Source organism: Centropristis striata, chromosome 13, assembly GCF_030273125.1.
Source record: "Centropristis striata isolate RG_2023a ecotype Rhode Island chromosome 13, C.striata_1.0, whole genome shotgun sequence".
Classification (NCBI taxonomy): Eukaryota; Metazoa; Chordata; class Actinopteri; order Perciformes; family Serranidae; genus Centropristis; species Centropristis striata.
The window spans coordinates 8,058,214-8,080,367 of NC_081529.1; the positions used below are offsets into that span (position 1 = coordinate 8,058,214).

The following is a 22,154-nucleotide window of genomic DNA, read 5'->3' on the forward strand; positions in this document are numbered from 1 at the left end:
GTGGTGACTCTGGAAAAACTTGGACATTACATCAATAAAAGAACTCATAATTTTTGGCATAAATGGAGGAGGCTGCTGTAACTTTTGGGAGTGGACTACAATTTGGACTTGAATAGATAGATAATATGACGGACAACTAACACATGCCTGAATTGAGGACATTGGACATGGGGTTGACCCACTTATGGTACTTTTTGCTTTCACCAGTGATGTGGGCTGCTGTACAGGAACAGCCCGGTTTGCTTTGTTATTGATCTTTGTTAACCACAATTTTTTTTGTGAGAGATTATTTCACATACATTGAACATTTATTGCGCAAGTTCAAGTTCAGATTTTGTCCACAGCTTCACATTGTTTGATACAGGTACACAAATGTTTTGCACCAAATATACTACAACAATAGGAGCAAAAATGTGAGCGTGTCAGTTTTTAATCTGTGTAAAATCCTGTAAAATAGGATTTGTGCGCCTGTAATTGAGAATTTGTGAATGTTGTGTTGTATTTTTGTGGAAAAAAATTCTACAAGTACACAACTCATAGAGTATGTGACTTCAAATTTACAAATCAAAATCCAAATTATTTTATTCATCCCTGAGAAGAACTTCAGTTAGTCTGGTAGAATCTCTGTTAGGATCAGACAGCCTGATGGCTGTAGGAGAGAAGGATCTTTTGTATCTCTCCATCCTGCAACAGAGAGAGAGGAGCTGTCCTCTGCTGTTTTTTTGGTCCATAAAGGTTTTGTGTAGCGGATGATCTGGGTATTTCAAGATGACCTCGAACATCTTGACATTGCATCTCTCCACCACCTCCTCCAGTTTGTCCAACCAGGCTCCAACTACAGAACCAGCTCTTTAGACCAGTCTGTCCAACCGCCTTGCATCTCTGTGTCTGATGCTGCCTCCCCAGCAGACTGCAGCATAAAACAACACACTACCACCACAGACTGATAAAACATCTTCAGCATCTTACTACAGATGTCCAGAGATCTGAGCTTCAAGAAAAAAAAAGGCGGCTCTGCCCCTTTTTGTAGAGAGCGTCTGTGTTTAGGGACCAGTCCATCTTATTATCCAGGTATACATATATACTTCTATCTTCTACTTCTACTATCCTGGCACCACCTCCATGTCAACCCCACAGGTATTCACTGGCTGAAGAGGGGGCTTGAACCTGCAGAAATCTCTGATCATTTCCTTAATCTTTGAGGTGTTCAGTAGGAGATAGTTCTTGTGACTCAGTTCTTGTGTGTCACTGAAGGCTTTTATCAGATCCCTATATTCAGATTCCTGCCCATTCCTGATACACGCCACAATAGCAGCTACTTCTGGATGTGGCAGTGATACGCATACACAATCACTGTACACAACTAAAAATTCCAGTGTTAGAGGTGCGCAAATCTTTTGCACCAATAATACCTTCATATTGACCCGCAACATAACAGGAGGGTTAAAGGGACAGTCAGTGTGCAGTCGTGGAGCAGCCCGTCCACTAGGTGGCGCCACAATGTTCATCATCATGGATAAGGAAGACCGGAAACGGTACGACGACTCACCCACAGCAGTCATGGCGTCCACAGCGGCGACTAGAGCTGCAGCTGGTGCTGCTAAAGTTGTTAAACCAATATTCAGCCGGGACCTGGACGAGGCGAAGCGCAGGGTCCGGGAGCTGTACCGAGCCTGGTACCGAGAGGTCCCCCACACAGGTACGTGGCTCCGCTGCGGCTGAGAAAAGGTCATTATAGAGCTGTGTTAGCGTCAAGGTCGTGTCTATGTGGAGGTTCAACACAGCGACTAGCATTAGCTGATAGCAAACAGCAGCTAACCATAACAAAACACTGACAGGCGTCAGCTTAATGTTCCCAACAGTTAATACAAACCTCCATGTGTCACTTCATCTATTGAATAATTCCAGCGTTCTGTTACTATAGCAACATCCTTTCTACATTTATCCGGTCCTAAACAGCAATCACACCTGCATTGTGTGAAAAATGTTTAGTTATTGGTCCATAAATGTTGGAAAATACCAGTGGTGGAAAGTAACTAAGTACATTTACTCAAGTACTTCATCTGTTCACCTTTATTTGAAGTCTTCAATACTATTTGTTTCTATATATGTCTTTTTTTTAAATTACACATTACTATGTATATTTGTAAATAATCGGTGGTGGAAATTAACTAAGTACATTTACTCAAGTACTGGAGTTAAGTACAATTTTGAGGTACTTGTACTTTACTTGAGTATTTCCATTTTATGTAACTTTATACTTCTACTTCACTATATTTAGAGATAAATATTGTACTTTTTACTCCACTACATTTAGCTGACAGCTTTAGTTACTTTTCAGGTCGAGATTAAACATGAAAAACATGATCATTTTAAAGGGATTAGACATTTTTTTTAATTCAACCTCATAACAGTATATTAAGTACCGTAGTTAAAATTAGCCGCACCTTGAGAAAAATCAAACATTGCTTACATAAATGTAGCACGAATAATAATCCAATAATATATTTGGAATGTATAAACAAGCTGAGTACTTTTACTTTTGATACATTAAGTACATTTTGATGCTGGTACTTTTGACAGCTTTAATTACTTTTCAGGCCAATATTTAACATAAAATATACATTCAAAGTGATTCGACTTGTTTTTTTATTTTTTAATTAAACCTCATCACAGCGTATTAAGTAGTTAAAATGAGCCCTTGTCTTGATCAAATTAATCTGTCTTTACTCTGTAGTTGTGCTGCTGCAACACCTGAATTTCCCCTGTGGGGGATCAATAAAGGAATATTTTATCTTATTTAATGCAAATTACTTAAATGGATCATAATATTACTCCAATAATATTTTTTTGACATTAAGAACATTTTGATGCTGATACTTTTGTACATTTACTTCAGTAAGTTTTGAATGCAGGACTTCAACTTGTAGTGGAGTAATTTCACAGTGTGGTATTAGTACTTTTACTGAAGTAAGGGATCTGAATACATTTTCCACCATAGGGAAATACTATACGCTGATACTGGTGCTGGAAAATCCTTGATAACACTTAAATATTTCAATGATATTTTCAAGGGTTTAGAAGGGCTTGAAACTGCTCAGGTTGTATAGGATGCCAAGTGTACTTACAAACAGGTGACATAGTTTAAAAAAAATTAAACTTTGTTTTTATTTGTCATCCTTCTGTAGAAACATTATTTTGATTGTTTATAGCCCACAAATAATAATTTAATGTGATGAAGAAGGGAGATAATCAGCATGCCTTATAAACTTCTTTATATACTACCATATGATGTGTATAAACATGTGTTATTTGTTTTTATTGTTATAGTTCTATACTATATTCTCACCCTTGTTTAATTTGTATTCATGCTATTTTTTATACTGATCCTTTTTTTCTGCTATCTGCAATTTCCCCATTGCAGGACTAATAAAAGTTTATCTTATCTTATTTTATACATATCGTACCGTATTAAAAACTTGAATCTACCACAGCTTTAAGGTGTTTGAAAATCTTGAAAATACACCATTAAAATGCTTGAAAAGTCCTTGAATTTGATTTTGCAACTTGTATAGGAACCTAGTTTATGGTATATCTCCATGCTATTCTATTGGTTCTGTGGGTTTGTATTTAAAGATGATCTTTTCTATATTTTAAATTATGATGCCAAGAAAAGAAAAAGTCAACAAGAGTTTTGTCATAAAATGTAACCTTATTCCTTCTGTGTGGCTTCAGGATTAGGCTGGAAATAATAAGTATTTTCTAATTCTCGATAAATCCAAATACCAAACACCAACATTTAATTTATGCGTTTATCAAATATTGCATGTACAGTTGCATCTCAATACATTAGAATATGATGGAAAACTCCATTTCCAGTAGTCAAACAGCCCCAACCAAGTATTGAGTCATATAGATGGACATTCTTTTCAGAGGCCAACATTTCCATATTAAACATACTTTTTAAAATTGGTCTTTTGTAATATTCAAATTATTCACTGAATTGTAGGTCTTCATTAAATGTAAGCCATAATTATTAGAATAAATTAAATAAATTAAGACATGAACTGTTTCATTCTGTGTGTAATGGATCTATATAATGTGTTATTTCCACTTTTTGAATTGAACTACTGACATAAATAAACTTTTCTATGATATTCTAATTTATTGACATGCACCTGTATAAAGTCCTGCTATAACAATTTCCCCTGTGACTGCCACTGTTGTCCAAACATATGAGCTCTTTTGGTTTTGGTGTTTGCCTGGGTTTTGTTTAAAACAAATTAAATAACAACAATTAAAAACAGTTTTCTGTATAAGTCCGATGTGTTAGAAACAGAGTAAGTTTCTGTTTGTGTCTCTTTTCTCCACAGTGGCAGTGTATCAGCTGGACATCACATCTCGTCAGGGAAGAGACAAAGTGAGGGAGCTGTTTGACAACAACAAGCACATCACTGACCCTCGTGTGATCGACATGTTAGTCATTAAGGTAAAGCAGTTCAACACTGATCTGTGACATGCATCAACGTCTCATAAGCTGCTTGGTTAAAACTCCCATCACAACTGAATGAATAAAGATGCAGGCTGCTACCTAGAGTAACTCCACACAGTGTCTTCCAGGTTGTGTTGACATTTTTTCTGCGTTATTTAATCTCCAGGGGAAAATGGAACTGGAGGAAACAATCCACGTCTGGAAGCAGAAGACTCATGTAATGCGCTATTTTCATGACACTCAGGAACCTCGTGCCACTGACTTCCTGTCCAAATTCTACGGGGGTCATGACCCCTGAACTGTACGGCTGTCTGCTGACCTCTGACCCCTCTTTGCTTGTGTCCAGTGTGACAGATGTTCCCCTTGACTGTAAATACACACTTAAACCCACATACCTGCTGTTGTGTCTTTTATTCTGAAGTTTGTTGGGTTTATCTTAAAGGGACAGTTCATCCAAAAACACACTAAAAATGTATCCACAACTTCTTATTCAGCAAGGTAATAAGACAGTTGGTGGGTATACCTGAATAAAAAAAGGTTAATTTTGCAGTTTTTCACGTTTATTGTGAGAAGCAGTGTGTTTCAGTTTGAAACATGCTGATGTTGACGTCTCAAACTATTTAGATGGCTAGACCACACACTTGTAAAAAGAAAAATATGACTTATTGAGTTTGGTTTGAACCGTCCCTTTAAGATGGTTTGGAAGATTTATTGGTGTGGTATTTTATAAACCTGAAAATTCTGAAGGCAAGCAGTCCGATCTCCTGAAAATGATGTTCCCATACAACAAAAAGCTTTGTCAATTATGTTTTGAAGAAAACACGTTTGCTTTTGGATAACATGAACAAAATCTGTAATAAATACATTTCTAATTTAAGTTTCTGGGCAGAAAGTTGACCACAGGAAGTGGATATGGTTGTCCAGCAGGGAGGAGTAGCCTGGCCACATGACCAACATGCCATGTTGGCAATGTTTGATGCAATTTCAATGAATACAAAAACTTGAAAGAGTAAAATAAAGCACACATGATGCAATCAGAATTTCATATTTTCTCTTGCGATATGTGAAGTTGCAGCTTACATTTATATGCCATAACCTTTAGCAGCCACATATTCTGAGAAAAAAGGTTGATTATATAACCATAAAAATCTGACAACATAAATCAACAAATAAGAAAAAAATCTAAATGTTAAAGCAATAAATACTGTACAGCATTAAATATTTACAGACTCCCTATCCTACTAACTTAGTGATGAGCAGAAACAACATTGTTAGTGGCTTCATGACAACAAAATGCATGTAACTGGGATGGCACTGCATGAAAATACTGGCCGTGGAAGAGTTATATGAGTGCTGCATACTGTAAACATGTTTACATGTTCTTTCATCAGGATTATTGTGCTTCGCTGTCAGTAATAAACTACAATATAAAGGTACTTTTCTTGCCATCAATTCAAAACAATCGTAAACATTCAATTAAATAGTGATGACTTCCCAAAAAATGCAAGTTAAATAATTTAAATAGGCATTTTCATCATACAAACATATTATATAACCAAAATAATACAAACAAAACCTACCTACAAAGCATCTTTTTTACAGAAAAGAAATCTCAAGTAACAGAAATTCATACTTATTGAACCAAACGATGTATATACAGCTTCAAATTAATTTACAATGTCTCCGTAGTGCAGAGGCGTCCACAAACTTTTGTCCCTTTCATCCTTACACGAGTCCTTTACGCTGTACCTTTGAGTTCCTGTGATGCAGGGCATGGAAGCAGCGGCGGCGCCTCATCACTAAACAAGGCAACACAGTAGAGATTAATCATTATTAGGTTGCTATATAAAAAGTTTTTTACAGCTTTTCTTGGTCGCTTTGGTGCATTTCTCACATCACAATTTACATTTGCACAACAGTTAACACATTTCTCAAAACAATTTGTACAAACTGCAAACCCTAGTCGATAACCTGCAAAAGCGTGTCACTTGCTCAAAATGGATAGCTCATTCTTCAAAAGTATTCATGCCAGTGTGTCAAAGTGTCAGTGTCATCAAGATAAAAAGTCCTGACACCATGTTTATGAACGAGATAGTCAAATGTCTCTGTCATGTTTCCATTATGACAGTTTACTCTGGAAATGTTTTCAATGCAAAAAAGTCAGATCTTGGTGACATTATCTGATAATGCTAATGCTAAAGACACTAATATATACTATTTACACAGCCATTTGAAAACTACAGTAAAGTTACACATTACTGTATTTAGTGAGGTAACTGAGTACAACACACTGAATATGTATGTTTCATATATTTACTGCATATGCGCTTTCCAATTCTAATTTGTTTACAGCATTGTGCAAAAGGAAAAAAAACCTTATTTACAACAAACATAAACTCCCTTTGGGTAGAGCTGAGCATAGTAGAGTGTCGTAGAATGTTGTAGAAATGGTCCACACTATTTGCAATTTGTTGGAAGGAATGAGAAACTTCTACTATGATGAGCACAAATTGTGGAGGTTGAAATGACTGTTGTGCTAATGTTAATATTGATGTGAGAAATACACCAAAGCGACTGAGAAAAACTGTAATATTATTATGATTCAATTAAACTGAGCCACAGTGCTCATGTCGTTCTCACCTGGTGTTTAAAAGACAAAGCCCTGAAGAACTTGTTGACCTCAAACACTCCAGGTTTAACAGGTCCTCCTGGCTTGCTGCTCTCCTCTAGTCTGACTATTTGTCCTTTGGTGATGGCAGCCCTGAGGCTCATGCTCTTCACTATCCGAGCGCTGGGCTCTGAGCCGGGCGTGGGTCTGGAGGAAACGGTGATGTAGGAGGCGTCTTTCTGACGCTCCTCATAACTCACTGTCGCACACAAAGAGAGAAAAAAATAGGAAATAATACATGTTTATTACTGTGTAATTAAATTTTTCTCATCTACTGCTGAAATACTTTTGAAGACAGCTTGTTAATCAGACTTTTTGGATATTCATTCATTCATTATCCTTAACCACACACACCTAAAGACAGACAAGCATGCTCTCATTCACTCCTACAGGCAATTTAGAGTCACCAATTAAACCTAAGCTGCATGTTTTTGGACTGTGGGAGGAAGCCGGAGAACCCGGTGAGAACCCACGCTGACACAGGGAGAACGTGCAAACCACACAGAAATCTGCAGGCCGGAATTGAACCGACGACAGTGCTATCCACTACACCACCGTGTAGCTAACTTCTGGATCGTTATAGATAAAAGATGATGAAACAATATCTGTGCATTTCAGGGACAAGTGCTCATTGTCACACTTTTCTAGTGGAACATGTTTACATGCTCGAAGTTCAAAAAACACATTTTTCTCAAGTCCGAATGATGGATGTCAGTTTAATTTAATCTTGCTTTCAATAGCCCATTAACACCGGTAATCCATTCATCCATTATCTTTAACTGATTATCTGAGCTCGGGGCTGGAGCTGATCCCAGCAGACATTGGGCTCTCATTCACTCCTACGTGTAATTTAGAGTCACCAATTTAACCTAGGTGCATGTTATTTTTGGATTGTGGGAGGAAGCTGGAGGACCCAGAGAGAACCCACACTGACATGGGGAGACTCAGCCAAACTCAGCCACAAACTGGAGTCAAAATATAAAATAGAAAAGGCTTTTAGTCTGGCATTCAGTCCTGTAAACCGTTGACATCCCTCATCTGAATATACCTGTAGTCAGCCACTGTCTGAAACATTCCCCCCCCCCATATAAAAAAGCTGATTCTGCTCTGATTGATCAGTGATTCCAGGTTTTTTGCAGGTGCACTCTCTGCACCATTATTGCAGCCGGGGAATCACTGCAAAGGCCCTATAGCTGTAATTTCTACCTATATATAGTATTTTTGTGACAGGGCAACCTTACAGAAGTCCTGACAGCTCGTTCAAAGGCACAGTTACTGAATACGGGTTATGTGCATTTCTCTGTGGATTGAGTGTTTTTATACTTTTACAGTATTTAAACAACAGCTAGACCTACTTTATAATAAAAAAGACATGGAAATCTCACTTTTTACAATATGGGACCTCTAACATGTATCAACAGACTTTAAGTGACCCATTTTAATCATTTTAGGTATTTTAAAATGTGACTTTTTTTGACAAAAATCAACATGCTATAGTATGCCTTTTTTTGTGGGGGTCATTTTTGGACATCCAATAATATAGTGGGGTTTTTTTCCCGCTATTTTTTGACAAACTATACTACCACATGTATCAACTATACTACCACATGTATCAACTATACTACCACATGTATGTTTTCTGTTATTTCTGGCCATATTATGCTCTAATATGTATTAACAGACTATAATTGACCCATTTTAATCATTTTTAGGTATTTCAAAATTTGACCATTTTTGACAAAAATCGACATGTTATATAGTATGACTTTTTTTTTTAGAGTAATTTTTGGACATCCCATAATATGGTGTTTTTTTCCGACAAACTATACTGCCAATGGACTATAATTGACCCATTTTAAGCATTTTTAGTAACTTTAAAATTTGACCATTTTTGACAAAAATCCACATTTTATAGTATGCTTCTTTTTTAATTTTTGGACATCCCATAATATGGTGTTTTTCTATCATTTCTGACCATATTATGCTCTAAAGCAGCTACTGTTCTGCAGTCGGTGTGAAAGTTTACCTGCGGAGGTGACTGCGGTGTCCGTGGTACTCGTGAGCTCCAGCAGGACTGTGGGATATGCAGGGTGCAACAGGAAGAGTTTTCTGATGAGCGGCTCGGCTGCAGCAACACCTGGCGCCACCTACACAGCCAGTGTAGTTAAGTATTTCATTTATATGCTTCCAGATCAAACTCAAGGACAATAAGATAAAATAAGCCTTGCACATGACTCATACACAGCATCTTTTTCTTTTTCATCATCTTGTTCTCTATGGCAGACTCACAGTTGTCTTGGTAACATTCTTCTGAGCTTTAATGATTGGATCTCCGGCCCAGAAGAGGAAAGCTGATTGGCCAGTTGAGGTGGAGATTGCTGAAGTTTCTATAACAAGCCGAGGACACACAAACTCTGCTGACCAGAGATGATGACCATTTGCCCCGTCAACAACCTGCGCCTGAGAGACAGAAGAAGAGAAAACAGACGTCAGTTAGAGACTCTTAAGTCAACTCAATATTCTCACACACAAAAAAGCAGTTTTCATTAACCTGAGCATGGAGGGACTGTTTGTTTGTTTTACCTTCATGGTGCCGTTTGCTGTATGCTGGATGAAAAGATCAAGGACTCCATCATCGTTGAAGTGTCCTGGGGCTGGTTGGCTGACAGAAGAAGAAATAGTTTAGAGGAAATGATGCAAAATTCTGACACATAGGTTCCTTTGTTTTCAGCATTTAGAAAATAATTTTGTCATGTTGGAGCTCTGATTAAGCCTCTGTATCTCAATATTAATAATAATGTAATAGAAACTGTAAAAGGATTTACTTGTGAATGGGAGCAGAGTTGAAGGTCCATTCCTTACGTATATCCTTCTGTCTGAGTACTGACAGTTTGCTTTTGCTGGAGCCGTACACCAGCACCCAGTCACTTTTGGTGGCGTTGAGGTTAGAAACAGTGTCCAGGCTGTTGTGGTTGTTGCCAAAACTGGCCACAAGAGGGAGCAGGAACTCCACACGCTCAGATCCTCTGGTGAAGCTAACACAGGTGGGATTTTGACTTGTATCAGAAATTGTCCAATAAATCAGTCATTAACATCTTTGTTTCTATTTGCATACAACCCGGAAAAATGTAATTCCATGGTAATTCATTGAAATACATGCTTACAACATTGCATGGTATAATATATTAATAATAGTAATATTGACACACTGGGTCTCATGCAGAAACAATATGTCTTATTTTTGCTCGCATCCACAATTTGTTAGAATCAACTGAATTCTGAGAGTCACCATTGTTTTTGCTCTTCTCTTATGGAAGTGGTCAAGGGCACTCTTACCAGGAAAAGATGTCATTTTCAGTTTGAGGAACACAAAATAATTATTAGAAATATATCACAGATTATTCTGATTATATTAGATTTGTTATTATTAGATTATATTAGATTCGTTGGCACTTTATGACATCTTCTAAGTTATACATAACTGCTGCTACTTCTTATATTTACACTGTGATATCTATCTACTGTGCACTTTATTTATTATTTACTTTGGTGTTAGGATAGGTTTGTCTTTATTTGTTGTGTCTGTGCACCTGTTACTTAAAGTGTTAGAAATGTCTTGTCTTGTCTTCACCGTGGGGATGGTTAGAAACGTAATTTAGATTCCCTTGTATGTCTGACTTTGACTTTCAGCTTTAGTTTAAGCTTTTTTTAAATTATCTTTTAATGGCAGTATTGATGCTGAAAACAACCATGTGTACTTTGTTTAAGTTTATTCAACAGAACGTCATCCAGTTCTTGTTTCAAGGTCCTATGTACACACACACACACACACACACACACACAGGTAACTTTATGCGATTTTCGCTACACACACACACACACACACACACACAAATGCACAAATGTGCGCGTAAGTGCGCACACTCCTCCAGATACACGTTTCTCACACACACACACACACACACACTCATAGTGTACACACACCGGCACCGGAAATTTTCTCGTTTATTTTAACATAAAGAAATGTTGTTGGTCTGGATGTATACAGATTGGATATATGACGTAGTGACAACATTTTCCCATTGTCACTGATGGCGCCTCATGTCCCTTACTGTACGTCTGTATCCACTTTTATCCTTTTAAAAACTTGTTTTTTCGGTTCGACAGCTTGTTAAAAGTTAGTTGTAGGATCTATATTGTGTTGTTAGTGCATTTCCCTAAACAGCAGCCTTTAGGCTTTTTATTGTTGTTTGCTAATGTAACGTCATTAACAAGAAGGCTCCTTCTGTCAATATAAAGCCAAGAGAGCGATGGATCATTTCCCCTCTGGTGGGGAGGCTAAAGTGCTCTCTGTATTCATTGTGTAAATAATTCATTACGTGTGGGACAAGTAAGTGGGAAAAATCATCAGCAGACCCGGCATGGGCACATTTTGGATGGTCAAGAACGTTGGTGTATCTCCTTTTTTTCCTAACTCTTCTTAAGAATATAAGATGCATTTAGGAGGATGTTGCTGCATGGGGCCCACTGCACTAATTTGCCTTAAGACCATGAACAGTACTGCAAAACAAACAGTATTGTTTACAGTTTAAACAAAAACTGTTTGTGACCGTTAGTCACTGATGCTTACCTGAAAATTTGTATGAACGAGGAGGAATTTGTTTTCTTGAGTCCCTCCCACCCTGGATCCTTCCTCCTCAGGGCCTGAGTTATGGGTTGTTTGCCAGTGGCGCGAATGTAGATATCACGGAGAGAGATGGCCCCAACGTTACCTGAGGAAACCACACAACAATTTGTATCCTTATAGCTGCAACCAGTCTAATCCCAGCTGCCTGAACACACATGGTGAAGTTTTATCTTTACATTCATATTGCTGGTTGATTACCTAGTCCAAAGAGGATGTAGTATGCCCCTTGTTGTGTCTCATGCAGCAAAGGACCGATGAGCTTTCCTTGTCCAGTGAGGTTGAAAGGCACGGGGTGTCCAAGCTTGGCCCCCGTCAGCCCAGAGATCAGCGTCAGGGAGAGATCCAAAGCCTGAAAAGGAAAACAGCAGGAGAGGTTATGTATTTACCCAAGCAAAGATCTTAAAACATGATCTATAAATTGCTGTTGTGGCTGTTGTAGCTATACCTTGTCTACAGGCAGGGTGGCAATCAGCAGATCTGGGACTGAGTCGCCCTGGAGGTCTGGAAGTAACACCGCCTGGGATTCAATGCTTTTAAGCAGGACCGACCACAAGGTTTTCCCTGGGGAGTGAAAGGAAACCTCTTTGACCCTGTTTTAAATAGTTTAAATACCTCAGGTGGATTGCCCTTATCGACTTACCTCTTTTGTCTGGTTGGGGAACTGAAGGCTCAGAGGATTTTAGCTCAAACAAGGGCATTTTTTTTGCATTTAAACAACCTTCAGAATAACCAGAAAACAGACTAAGACAATAAAAGAACAGAACTGCTTACTAATTCCTAAGTTCTGCGCTCTACATGTTAAACAGACAGTCAGATAGAAGCATACGTAGCTCGGCTCGTCCTCTTACCTGTGGTGCCGTTGACTGCCATGAGGATAGATTTGCCGATGAGGAGGACCACAGGTGACTGGGGCTGGGTGCTGAACTGCAGACCGCACTGGATGCACATCACAGACTCATGCATGACTTTCCTCCACAGCACCTGGCCGCTGACTGCAGACAAGGCCACCGCACTGTAAACTGGGTGGAAGAAAGAACAGAAATCATCACTAGAGCGGGAAAACACTCAGCATTTACAAACTCAGAAAGGTTAAAGTAGGAGGGATATTAAAGGAATTGTTTGGATTTTTTGAGGTCGGGTTATATAACAAACCATAGTCAGTTTATTACTCACAGAAGATGGCGGTCAGTGTGCCCCCAGTATGGAGAAGCAGACAGGAGTACCGGCATGGATCTAACCAATGCAATGCTGTAAATTACTGTCACACAACTCTTTTAATGGGAAACTGAAGCTGTTATCTATGCTCTCTTCAAAGCCACCAGATTCCTTTGATAAAAACTGTTATTTTACAGGTGTGTTCGGGTTATGTGTGACTTCGGTGAATCCAAACAAACCTGATAAATCACCAAGCAACTCCTGTGTTATCAGAATCAATCAAATCAAAATGACTTTATTTATCCCCGAGGGGAAATACAGCTAGTCTGGTAGAATCTCTGTTAGAATGAGACAGCCTGATGTCTGTAGGAGAGAAGGATCTTTTGAATCTCTCCGTCCTGCAACAGAGAGAGAGGAGCCGTCCACTGCTGTTTTTTTGGTCCATAAAGGTTTTGTGTAGCGGATGACCTGGGTATTTCAGGATGACCTGGAACATGTTGACAGGTCATCTCTCCACCACCTCCTCCAGTGTGTCCAACCTGGCTCCAACCACAGAACCAGCTCTTTAGACCAGTCTGTCCAACCGCCTTCATCTCTGTGTCTGATGCTGCCTCCCCAGCAGACTGCAGCACAAAACAACACACTACCACCACAGACTGATAAAACATCTGCAGCATCGCACTACAGATATCAAGAGATCTCAGCTTCCTTAAGAAAAAGAGGCTCTGCAAGGTAAAATGACTGTTTTTGTTAAAGGAGTCTGGTGGCTCTAAAGACAGCATTGATCACAGCTTCAGTTCTGCCATGTAAACTTAAACAGGGCTGTCTGACAGCAAGGTAAAGCTGTGAAAATGTTATAAATATAGCGTACATTTAAACTTATGCAGAGCTTTTTTTTTAGATTGCCAAATGATGTTTTGCTGCTGCTTCCTTGCACAGCAGTACATTGCTTAACTTCCATGTCGTTGCTGGTACTCCTGCCTACTTCTCCAAACTGCCGGCTTGCTGACTGCCTCTAACTTATAGTCAGGCAGCTTAGCCAGATAAAGGGGACACGCCGGACAAAAGCACCAAATTTTTTCCACATACTCATATATTCAATTTTTAGTAGGAGCCACTTCATCAAGATTGCAGTGATGGCAGCCATATAAAGTCTATAAGAAATGCTATATCTTCCAACCACTTAGAAGGTCAATCTTGATGTCAAAATATACATTTTCTGGGTCCAGGAATCATTTAAAGCTATTGAGAATATCACTAGATGATTATTTGATCAAATAGATATGTTCATTTTCACCCAGACTGGTAGGTCTTCAAGTGCTGCAGCGGGGAATCCTGAGTTGAAAATGTTTGGAATCAATATTCATGGGAGAGTATGGATTGGTACGCTTTCATCTCATGTCAGATCTTGATCAACAAATTATTAAGAGTGAGTCATCTAGTGATATTCTCAATAGCTTTAAATGATTCTTTGACCCAGAAAATGTATATTTTGACACCAAGATTGACCTTCTAAGTGGCTTGGAAGATGTATTGGTTCTCATAGACTTTATATGGCTGCCATCTCCGATCCGCAATCTTGATGAAGTGGCTCCTACCAAAAATTGAAACCTATGGTGATAGAGAGCATGTGGAAAAATGTTGGTGCTTTTGTCTGGAGTGTCCCCTTTCTTCTCAAATCTGGTCCTAAGCCGCCTAACTATTAGTTAAAACATTGACTATGGATAAGTAACTCATACAACCTCATATATCTAAACCATCCATTCCTCACATACTTTTGTTCCCTTGTGACGGATGGGTCTCATTGGTCAATTCAGTAACACCCAGAAACACATCCTCCACTGAATCTCCGTCAACATCCCACAGTGCCAGCGCAGGTGGAGTGACACCTAAAACAAAGAAACCACAACAAACAAAGTAAACAACATCTATGAGTAAAATCCTTGCATATATTTGGCTGAAGCCTATACGTCCACCAGTAATGAAGTATCAAAACATTAATGAATACATTTCTTGGATGAGATGTCAATGTTAAAATACTATGTGGTCAATAAAGACACAATCCTGAGTTTGTTTTTCACTCTCCACTGCATGCTGAAACAGAACATGCAGTAGGTAGACTGATGCTCACAATCCTGTATAATTACAGATGACTAATTAATGGGTGTTGTCTCACCACAGAGACTCCTCAGGGAGTCTTTGTATATAGTCTAGGTCAATTAAATCAGGCTAGACGTAGAGAACTTTAAACCCTTCAGTCTAGTTTTCTATATTATATATGTCATATACCTAACACTTATATATTTATATATATTTATTCATTGTTGTTAATACTACTCCATGCAGCAACCTAATTAACCTATTTAACATGTTAAAATATATTTCACAAATGTGCAATATCTGTGAAAATACAAAGTACTTTCAGGAAAACGAACAAACACAATATATATATATATATATTTTATATATATATATATATATATATATAAATAATAAAAGCCAAATAGCACAAATGTAAGTGTATAATGTGTATACAATGTATGTATATGTCTTATTTTTTATATTCTTAATCTTTGTCTATATCTATGTGTCTGTATGTTGAGCTGCTGTGGCGACTAACTTTCCCCACTGCGGGAAAGATAAATTCATATCTTATTTTATTTTTTCATTAAAATGTAGCTATAGTAATGTCAAATCCGAATACCTCCTGATTCTCCCAGTGCTCTCTCCCACTGCGGCCTCTTTTCCAGTTCTCCCTTCTGGCACGGGATCAAAAATGCACACAACAGCACGAGCAGCGCAGCACACACCAGGGGCACCACGAAAAACGCACTCCGGACAGCATTCTTCATCCTCAGCCTCTTTTCTTCCGCATCAGCACTATGAACCCCCAGCCCAGACCCCCCCAATGACCCCGGCCCCCCTCTGTCCTCCCCGGCCCGGTCCCTGCCCGAGTCCCTCCAGTACTGCATGCCCTTCATGTCGTCTCTGTCCTGCCTGGATTTGCTGGGGAGCCGTTCTCTCCATTCATCCTCCTCTTCCTCCTCGTCCTCCTGTCCCTCATCTTCTGCCCCCACGAGTCTCCCCGATCTGCCGCCCCGCAGCTTGGAGGAGCCCGAGCCCAGGCAGCCGTCCCTGCCGAGGCCATTCCTGGGGTAGTTGAGCACGAGGTCGTCCTCTTCACTCTCGTCCTCGCTGTCTGCTTGGGTGAGAGGGTCGTACTCCCCGAGCTCAGAGCCCTTCTTCCCTGCACAGACAAATATTATTCACAATTATATATATATATGTATATAGAGACACAATTACTAATATATCCTCTAAAAATGTTATGCATTATAGATGGTAACTTTGGCTGCTATTGTGTTTTGTTCTTCTGTAGGTTAGGGTCTTTAAGTCCAGTAACACATTTTACTCAAGTACTCACCCTTAGACATATCACATTTGAATAAGTATTACATGTAATTAAGTAATTAAATAATTTAACTCTCTGGGCTATTTTGTCCATTTTTTAATCCTTTTCATTCCGTCTGTATACACCACTTAAAAATGTTTAAATGCCATGTTGGTATATTCTTTTTCACCTATATGACCTCATAATAATTTATTTTTTATTCTGACTTACTGGATCAACATTTTGAACCAAAAAGAAACAAAGAAAAACCAACATAAATGTGATCTTGTGATTGTGTGTGATCCTGTTATCCAACTCTGGTTTTTATTCTAGTGGGACTCTATTTTACAATTTTTGTCATTTTGTGTATTTTTTAGTCATTTTGTGTCTTTTTTGGTCATTTTGTGTATTTTTTAGTCATTTTGTGTCTTTTTTGGTCATTTTGTGTCTTTTGTTGTGTCTTTTTTAGTTGTTTTGTGTCTTTTTTTTTTTTGATCATTTTGTCTTTTTTAGTCATTTTGTGTCTTCTTCTTCTCTCACTTATTTTTTGGTCATTTTGTGTCTTTTTGGTCTTTTTGTGTCTTTTTTTTTGTCATTTTGTGTCTTTTTTTAGTCCTTTAGTCCAACATTAAATGTGATTTTGAATGTTGTTTTTTTTAACTTTCAAAACACTATCATGCTAATCAATAATTTTAAATGTTGCAAATGTGAATAAAGGTTGCAAAAATAACATAAGAGGGTTACATCCAGTTGTATACTTTTATACAAAATATATTTGAGCTTGTCTCCAGTTTTACTTGGTATATCATCATCAAACTGAAACTGGCCTCATGGAGTTTACAGCCAGAACTTTAGAGGTAAATTTACAGTAGGGCTCCACGCTGCTTTGTTTTCTAGTCTGGATGTCATGAAGAAGTCTGGATTTGGTGATTTTGGAGACTCCAGATGGTTAAACACAAAATATTTTATAAGTATCCTAATCCGTTATGGCACATAAAGATTAAATACTGTAGTTTACCTGATTTCAGGAGGCAGTAATAAGAATAAAGTTACTTTAAAGTTATCATATATACTATACTACTACTAGATATATACTTGATTCATCCCCTTAGATAAATTCAGGCAAGACTACTATTACTACTACTAATTGTATAAATAAATGATTACATTAAGGTTATTTTGATGTTAAATATATATACTAATATTGGGCTGATACTGACTAAAATAGCTGGATCGGGTACAAATGACAATGAGTGGATCAATTCAATTCAATGTATGTACTATATATATATATATATATATATATATATATATATATATATATATATATCATATACTGGAATTTTAGTCCCTGTTTAAATTGTGATCACTTGACACTTGAACTGTGATGCCCTTCAAAAATTCTGTAAATGTATATTTATGTATTCATTTATTTATTTATTACATTTTGTTTTTCAAAGTTAGGAAACCAATGTTTAATTCATCCCTGATGTTGGCTCAGTACTGGGCCCCCTGCTATTCTCCTTATACCTACTGGCCCTGGGTCAGATCATAAAAGACATAATATTGCATCATTTATACGCAGATGACATCCAGCTTCACTTCTCTTTCAAACCTAGTGATGCTTTTAGGTTGTCTAGGCTTCTTGACTGTGTAACGGCTATTAGAACTGGTTGGCAGAAAACTTCCTACAGCTGAATGACAATAAAACTGAGGTTTTGGTTGTTGCTCCAGACACAGTCACCCCCACAATGGTTCAATCCCTTGGGCCTCTTTCTTCTGCTGTCTGCTCTAACCTCCATAACTTAGGGGTGTTTTTGATCAGTCTACATTGTTTGACAAACATATAAAACAGTTGACCAGATCTTGCTTTTTCCACCTTAGAAACATCAGTAAACTGAGATCTGTAGTTTCAAAAGCTGAACTTGAGATGCTCATATATGCATTTGTCTCATCTCGTATAGATTTCTATAACTCACTTTTCTCCTCACTAAGTATGTCCGCTCTAGACTGCCTTCAGTCAATTCAGAATGCCGCAGCAAGAATACTGAGTGGTTCAAACGCTCCCACATCACCCCTGTCCTGAAGTCTCTTCACTGGCTCCCTGTTGTAGTCCAGTTGACAGCCCATAGAGCCCCATTGTGAACCCGGAAATGTTGAGTACACCAAAGTTTTACGATGGAATATATAGTATGGGTACCCAGCATGCAGAAACTGCTGGATGCTAATTTGCATATGTTGGGCAATTTGTGTAATTGAGCGAATTAGCATAAATTAGCATAATCGCCTATATTGGTCATTTTATGAAGCTGCTTGGCCAAATGATACAATGTTAGCATGTTTTTGGGGGTTTCTTGGGATGCTGGGGACCCATACTATATATTTATATCATAAAACTTCCGGGTTCACCTTTTTGTCAACTGGACTATTGCCTCCAGGATTCAGTTTCTCACGTATAGAGCATTACATGGTCAGGCTCCCCTATATATTATTGAACTACTTCACCCATATCTGTGAGCTCGGTCTCTTCAGTCAAACACATCTTCTGTCTGTTCCACGAACCCGTCTGAAAACACGTGGTGATCCTTCATTTGAATGCATTTGAATTTTGAGCTCTCTGCCTCTCCCCCTACAGCCGCTATTACTGTGGACTCTGTTAAAAATCCCCTTAAGACCAGATATCTTTTTAGACAGGCATTTGATTGACCACCATGCATTGTACATATTATTTTATATTTCTAGTTTCATTGTGTTTTAACTGTGTTTTAATTGTCTTATGTTATCTTTTTCTCTCTTTTTCTCTTCTGTAAAGCACTTTGTTATTTTATCTGTGAAAAGTGCTTTATAAATAAACTTTACTTACTTAAATATAGAAGAATGATCCCAGTCACTTTTACAAATATAATGAATACAGCTTCATAATTAAACACTGGTATGTATCGACCAATAACCAAAGCCAAAAAATTAATTTGGGACTGAAAAAGTCGGATCCATTCTCCTCTAAAAAAAATCATAACAATAATAATAATAATAATACATACATACATAAATAAATAAATAAAATAATATCTATAAATACTACAAATACTATTCCAATAATGCAATATTTAATTAACATCCCTAGTAGCTACATAAGTAATGTTAGTATACAGTAGGGGTGTGCCATATCGTATCATTCATGATAATACAGGTATATTTTTTATATGATACAAAAAATGCATATCACAATAATGGCAATATTCCTACTTCTTGCCGTAGTGAGGTAAAATCATTGCATTCAAAACTTACTTTAAGGAAAAGCACAAAAGTACCAGCAACAAAATGTACTTAAAGCAACAAAAGTAAAAGTACTCGTTATATAGAATGACCCCACTTACATTGTTATATATATTCTATATATATTGTTGGATGATTATTTTTGGTGCATTTGTGTTTTTATGGACAATTTTACTGTCGTCAAGGTAGGGCTCATTTTAACTACTTAATAGACTTTTATGTGGTTTAATTATAAAGACGTGTAATCACGTTTTCTATGATTACATTTTGATTATTTCTTTCACCCCCTCTAAAGCTCACTCATTAACTATGTATAATCTCTACGGAAACCTGTGTGGACAAACAGCAGTGGTGGAAAAAATATTCAGATCCCTTACTGTAGTTAAAGTATTAATACCACACTGTGAAATTACTCCATTACAAGTAAAAGTCCTGCATTCAAAACTTACTGAAGTAAAAGTACATAAGTGTCAGCATCATTAAGTACTTAAAGTATCGAAAGTAAAAGTACTCTTTATAAGCAGCATTTTATTTTTGTAAAGACAGGACTCATTTGAACTACCTAATGTGCTGTTATGAGGTATCGTTTAAAAAACAAATGTCTAATAACTTTAAAGTTATCAGTTTTTCCATGTTTAATCTTGACCCAAAAAGTAACTAGTATTTAAAGCTGTCCGCTTCCTGTAGTGAGTACAAAATACAATATTGACTTTAAAGATTAGTAGAGTAGAAGTTTAAAGTTACATAAAATGGAAATATGCGAGTTAAGTAGACCTAACCCGAAACTGTCCTTAAGTACATTACTTGAATAAATGTACTTTCTACCACTGACATTTGCAGTATTATTTGTATTATTTTCTATTTCTATTATTTAGCACTGGAGAGTCTAGAATAGACGAATTTAAACAGAGTCGAAAATAGTTTTAAAAAATCAAATCATATTTTCTATGTATTTCATCAAGAATATCGTTGTAGCACAAATAACCTGAAATATCGTGATCATTTTCAGGGCCATATGTGAGTCTGATATTTCTTCTGGCCTCAGATGGAGCCTGATATTTCTCCTCATGCTTTGCTTGTTTACTCTCCAGCAGCAGCTCAGGTAACGTTAGCTAGCAGCTAGCTAGATGATAGAACACAGCAGAGACGCAATGACAGAAAAAATTCAACATGCCGCTCTAAAAACACAGAGACAAGACACCACATCCCTTTATAAAACAGGTCCATTAATCTGGGTTGATATGGCTCAGATAATAACTGTGTGCGTGACGTATCAGCGCATGAAATGAATCAATCGCATTCACCGTTACAGCAGAGACAGAGACAACAGCCTCACTAGTCCTCACTGATAGATGCTCTCAGTGATTATCTGCTAACCTCTGCTAGTCTGCTTCTCTGTCTAGCTGGAGAACCGTGTGGCGCATCTTACCGGGTAGTTTGAGGGCACGGGACAGAGCTGCAGCCATTTCTCCTCTAACGGCTCCGAGAGACAGCGACGTGAGGCAGCAGGGATGAAGAGCTCCAGGCAGCCACCCAGCAGGTTGGATCTGCGCCTGCCCAAGTGCATCATGGGACATGGAGTTCTTTCTGTCGAGCGTCGTACGTATACAGCAGTTATACAGTCTATGTTCACGACCAGTGTTGTATTTTTTTTTATACAAGTGGAATCAACAGGAACAGAATCAGCTTTAATGGCCAAGTGTGCAGTGGTGGAAAAAGTATTCAGATCCCGTACTTAAGTAAAAGTACTGATACAACACTGTGAAATTACTCCACTACAAGTAAAAGTCCTGCATTCAAAACTTACTGAAGTAAAAGTACAGAAGTATCAGCATCAAAATGTACTTAAAGTATCAAAAGTAAAAGTACTCATTATGCAGAATGGACCCACTGAGATTGTTTCATATATTCTAAAAATATATTGTTGGGTTATTATTTTTGATACATTTATGTACGGACCACTTTAATTTTCCCAAGGTAGGGCTCATTTTAACAACTTAATATACTCTTATGATGTTCAATTTAAAACATGTTAACATGTTAGCAAACATTTCATATTAATTATGTTTTTATGTTAAATTTTGAACTGAAAAGTAACTAAAACTGGCAGCTAAATATAGTGGAGTAAAAAGTACAATATTTGCCTCAAAATGTAGTGAAGTATAAAGTAACATAAAATGGAAATACTCAAGTAAAGTACAAATATCTCAAAATTGTACTTAAGTACAGTACTTGAGTAAATGTACTTAGTTACTTTCCACCACTGCAAGTGTGTAATACATTAAATCATTTAAAAATGTACACACAGACATAGACATATGGCTGAAAACAAGGACTACAAAGCAACAACAACATTAAAAAAAAAGAAACAAAATTATACAGCAAAAAAAAAAAAAAAAAAAGGAATCAGCAGGGACACACCACACACACAAGTTTTATCATAACATTAAATAAATCACGGTAAACACACAGTTAACAGACAGTA

General features: G+C 37.6%; 2 protein-coding genes across 2 annotated transcripts; one reads left to right on the forward strand and one right to left on the reverse strand.

Annotated features, from left to right (window-relative positions):
* Positions 1–1,542: 1,542 nt before the first annotated feature.
* Positions 1,543–4,884, forward strand: ndufa6 (NADH:ubiquinone oxidoreductase subunit A6). The gene is made up of 3 exons (XM_059348933.1): positions 1,543–1,699; positions 4,374–4,489; positions 4,659–4,884. The coding sequence occupies exons 1-3, from the start codon at positions 1,561–1,563 to the stop codon at positions 4,788–4,790; spliced, it is 387 nt and encodes a 128-aa protein (XP_059204916.1). The 5' UTR covers positions 1,543–1,560; the 3' UTR covers positions 4,791–4,884.
* Positions 4,885–5,257: 373 nt separating this feature from the next.
* On the reverse strand, positions 5,258–21,236 carry fam234b (family with sequence similarity 234 member B). The gene is given in 14 exon segments (XM_059348931.1): positions 5,258–6,291; positions 7,133–7,359; positions 9,187–9,307; positions 9,450–9,620; positions 9,744–9,822; positions 9,986–10,195; positions 11,791–11,932; positions 12,046–12,196; positions 12,293–12,408; positions 12,696–12,866; positions 14,778–14,891; positions 15,707–16,249; positions 21,099–21,194; positions 21,197–21,236. Coding segments are annotated over 14 exon segments (2,184 nt in total). The 3' UTR covers positions 5,258–6,288.
* Between the last annotated feature and the right edge of the window lie 918 nt (positions 21,237–22,154).

Coding starts and splice junctions, on each gene's coding strand:
- ndufa6 (XM_059348933.1), top strand. CDS start 1,561: ATGGCGTCCACAGCGGCGACTAGAGCTGCAGCTGGTGCTGCTAAAGTT. Junction 1,700..4,373: donor CCGAGAGGTCCCCCACACAG/GTACGTGGCTCC, acceptor TTTTCTCCACAG/TGGCAGTGTATCAGCTGGAC. Junction 4,490..4,658: donor TCGACATGTTAGTCATTAAG/GTAAAGCAGTTC, acceptor TTTAATCTCCAG/GGGAAAATGGAACTGGAGGA.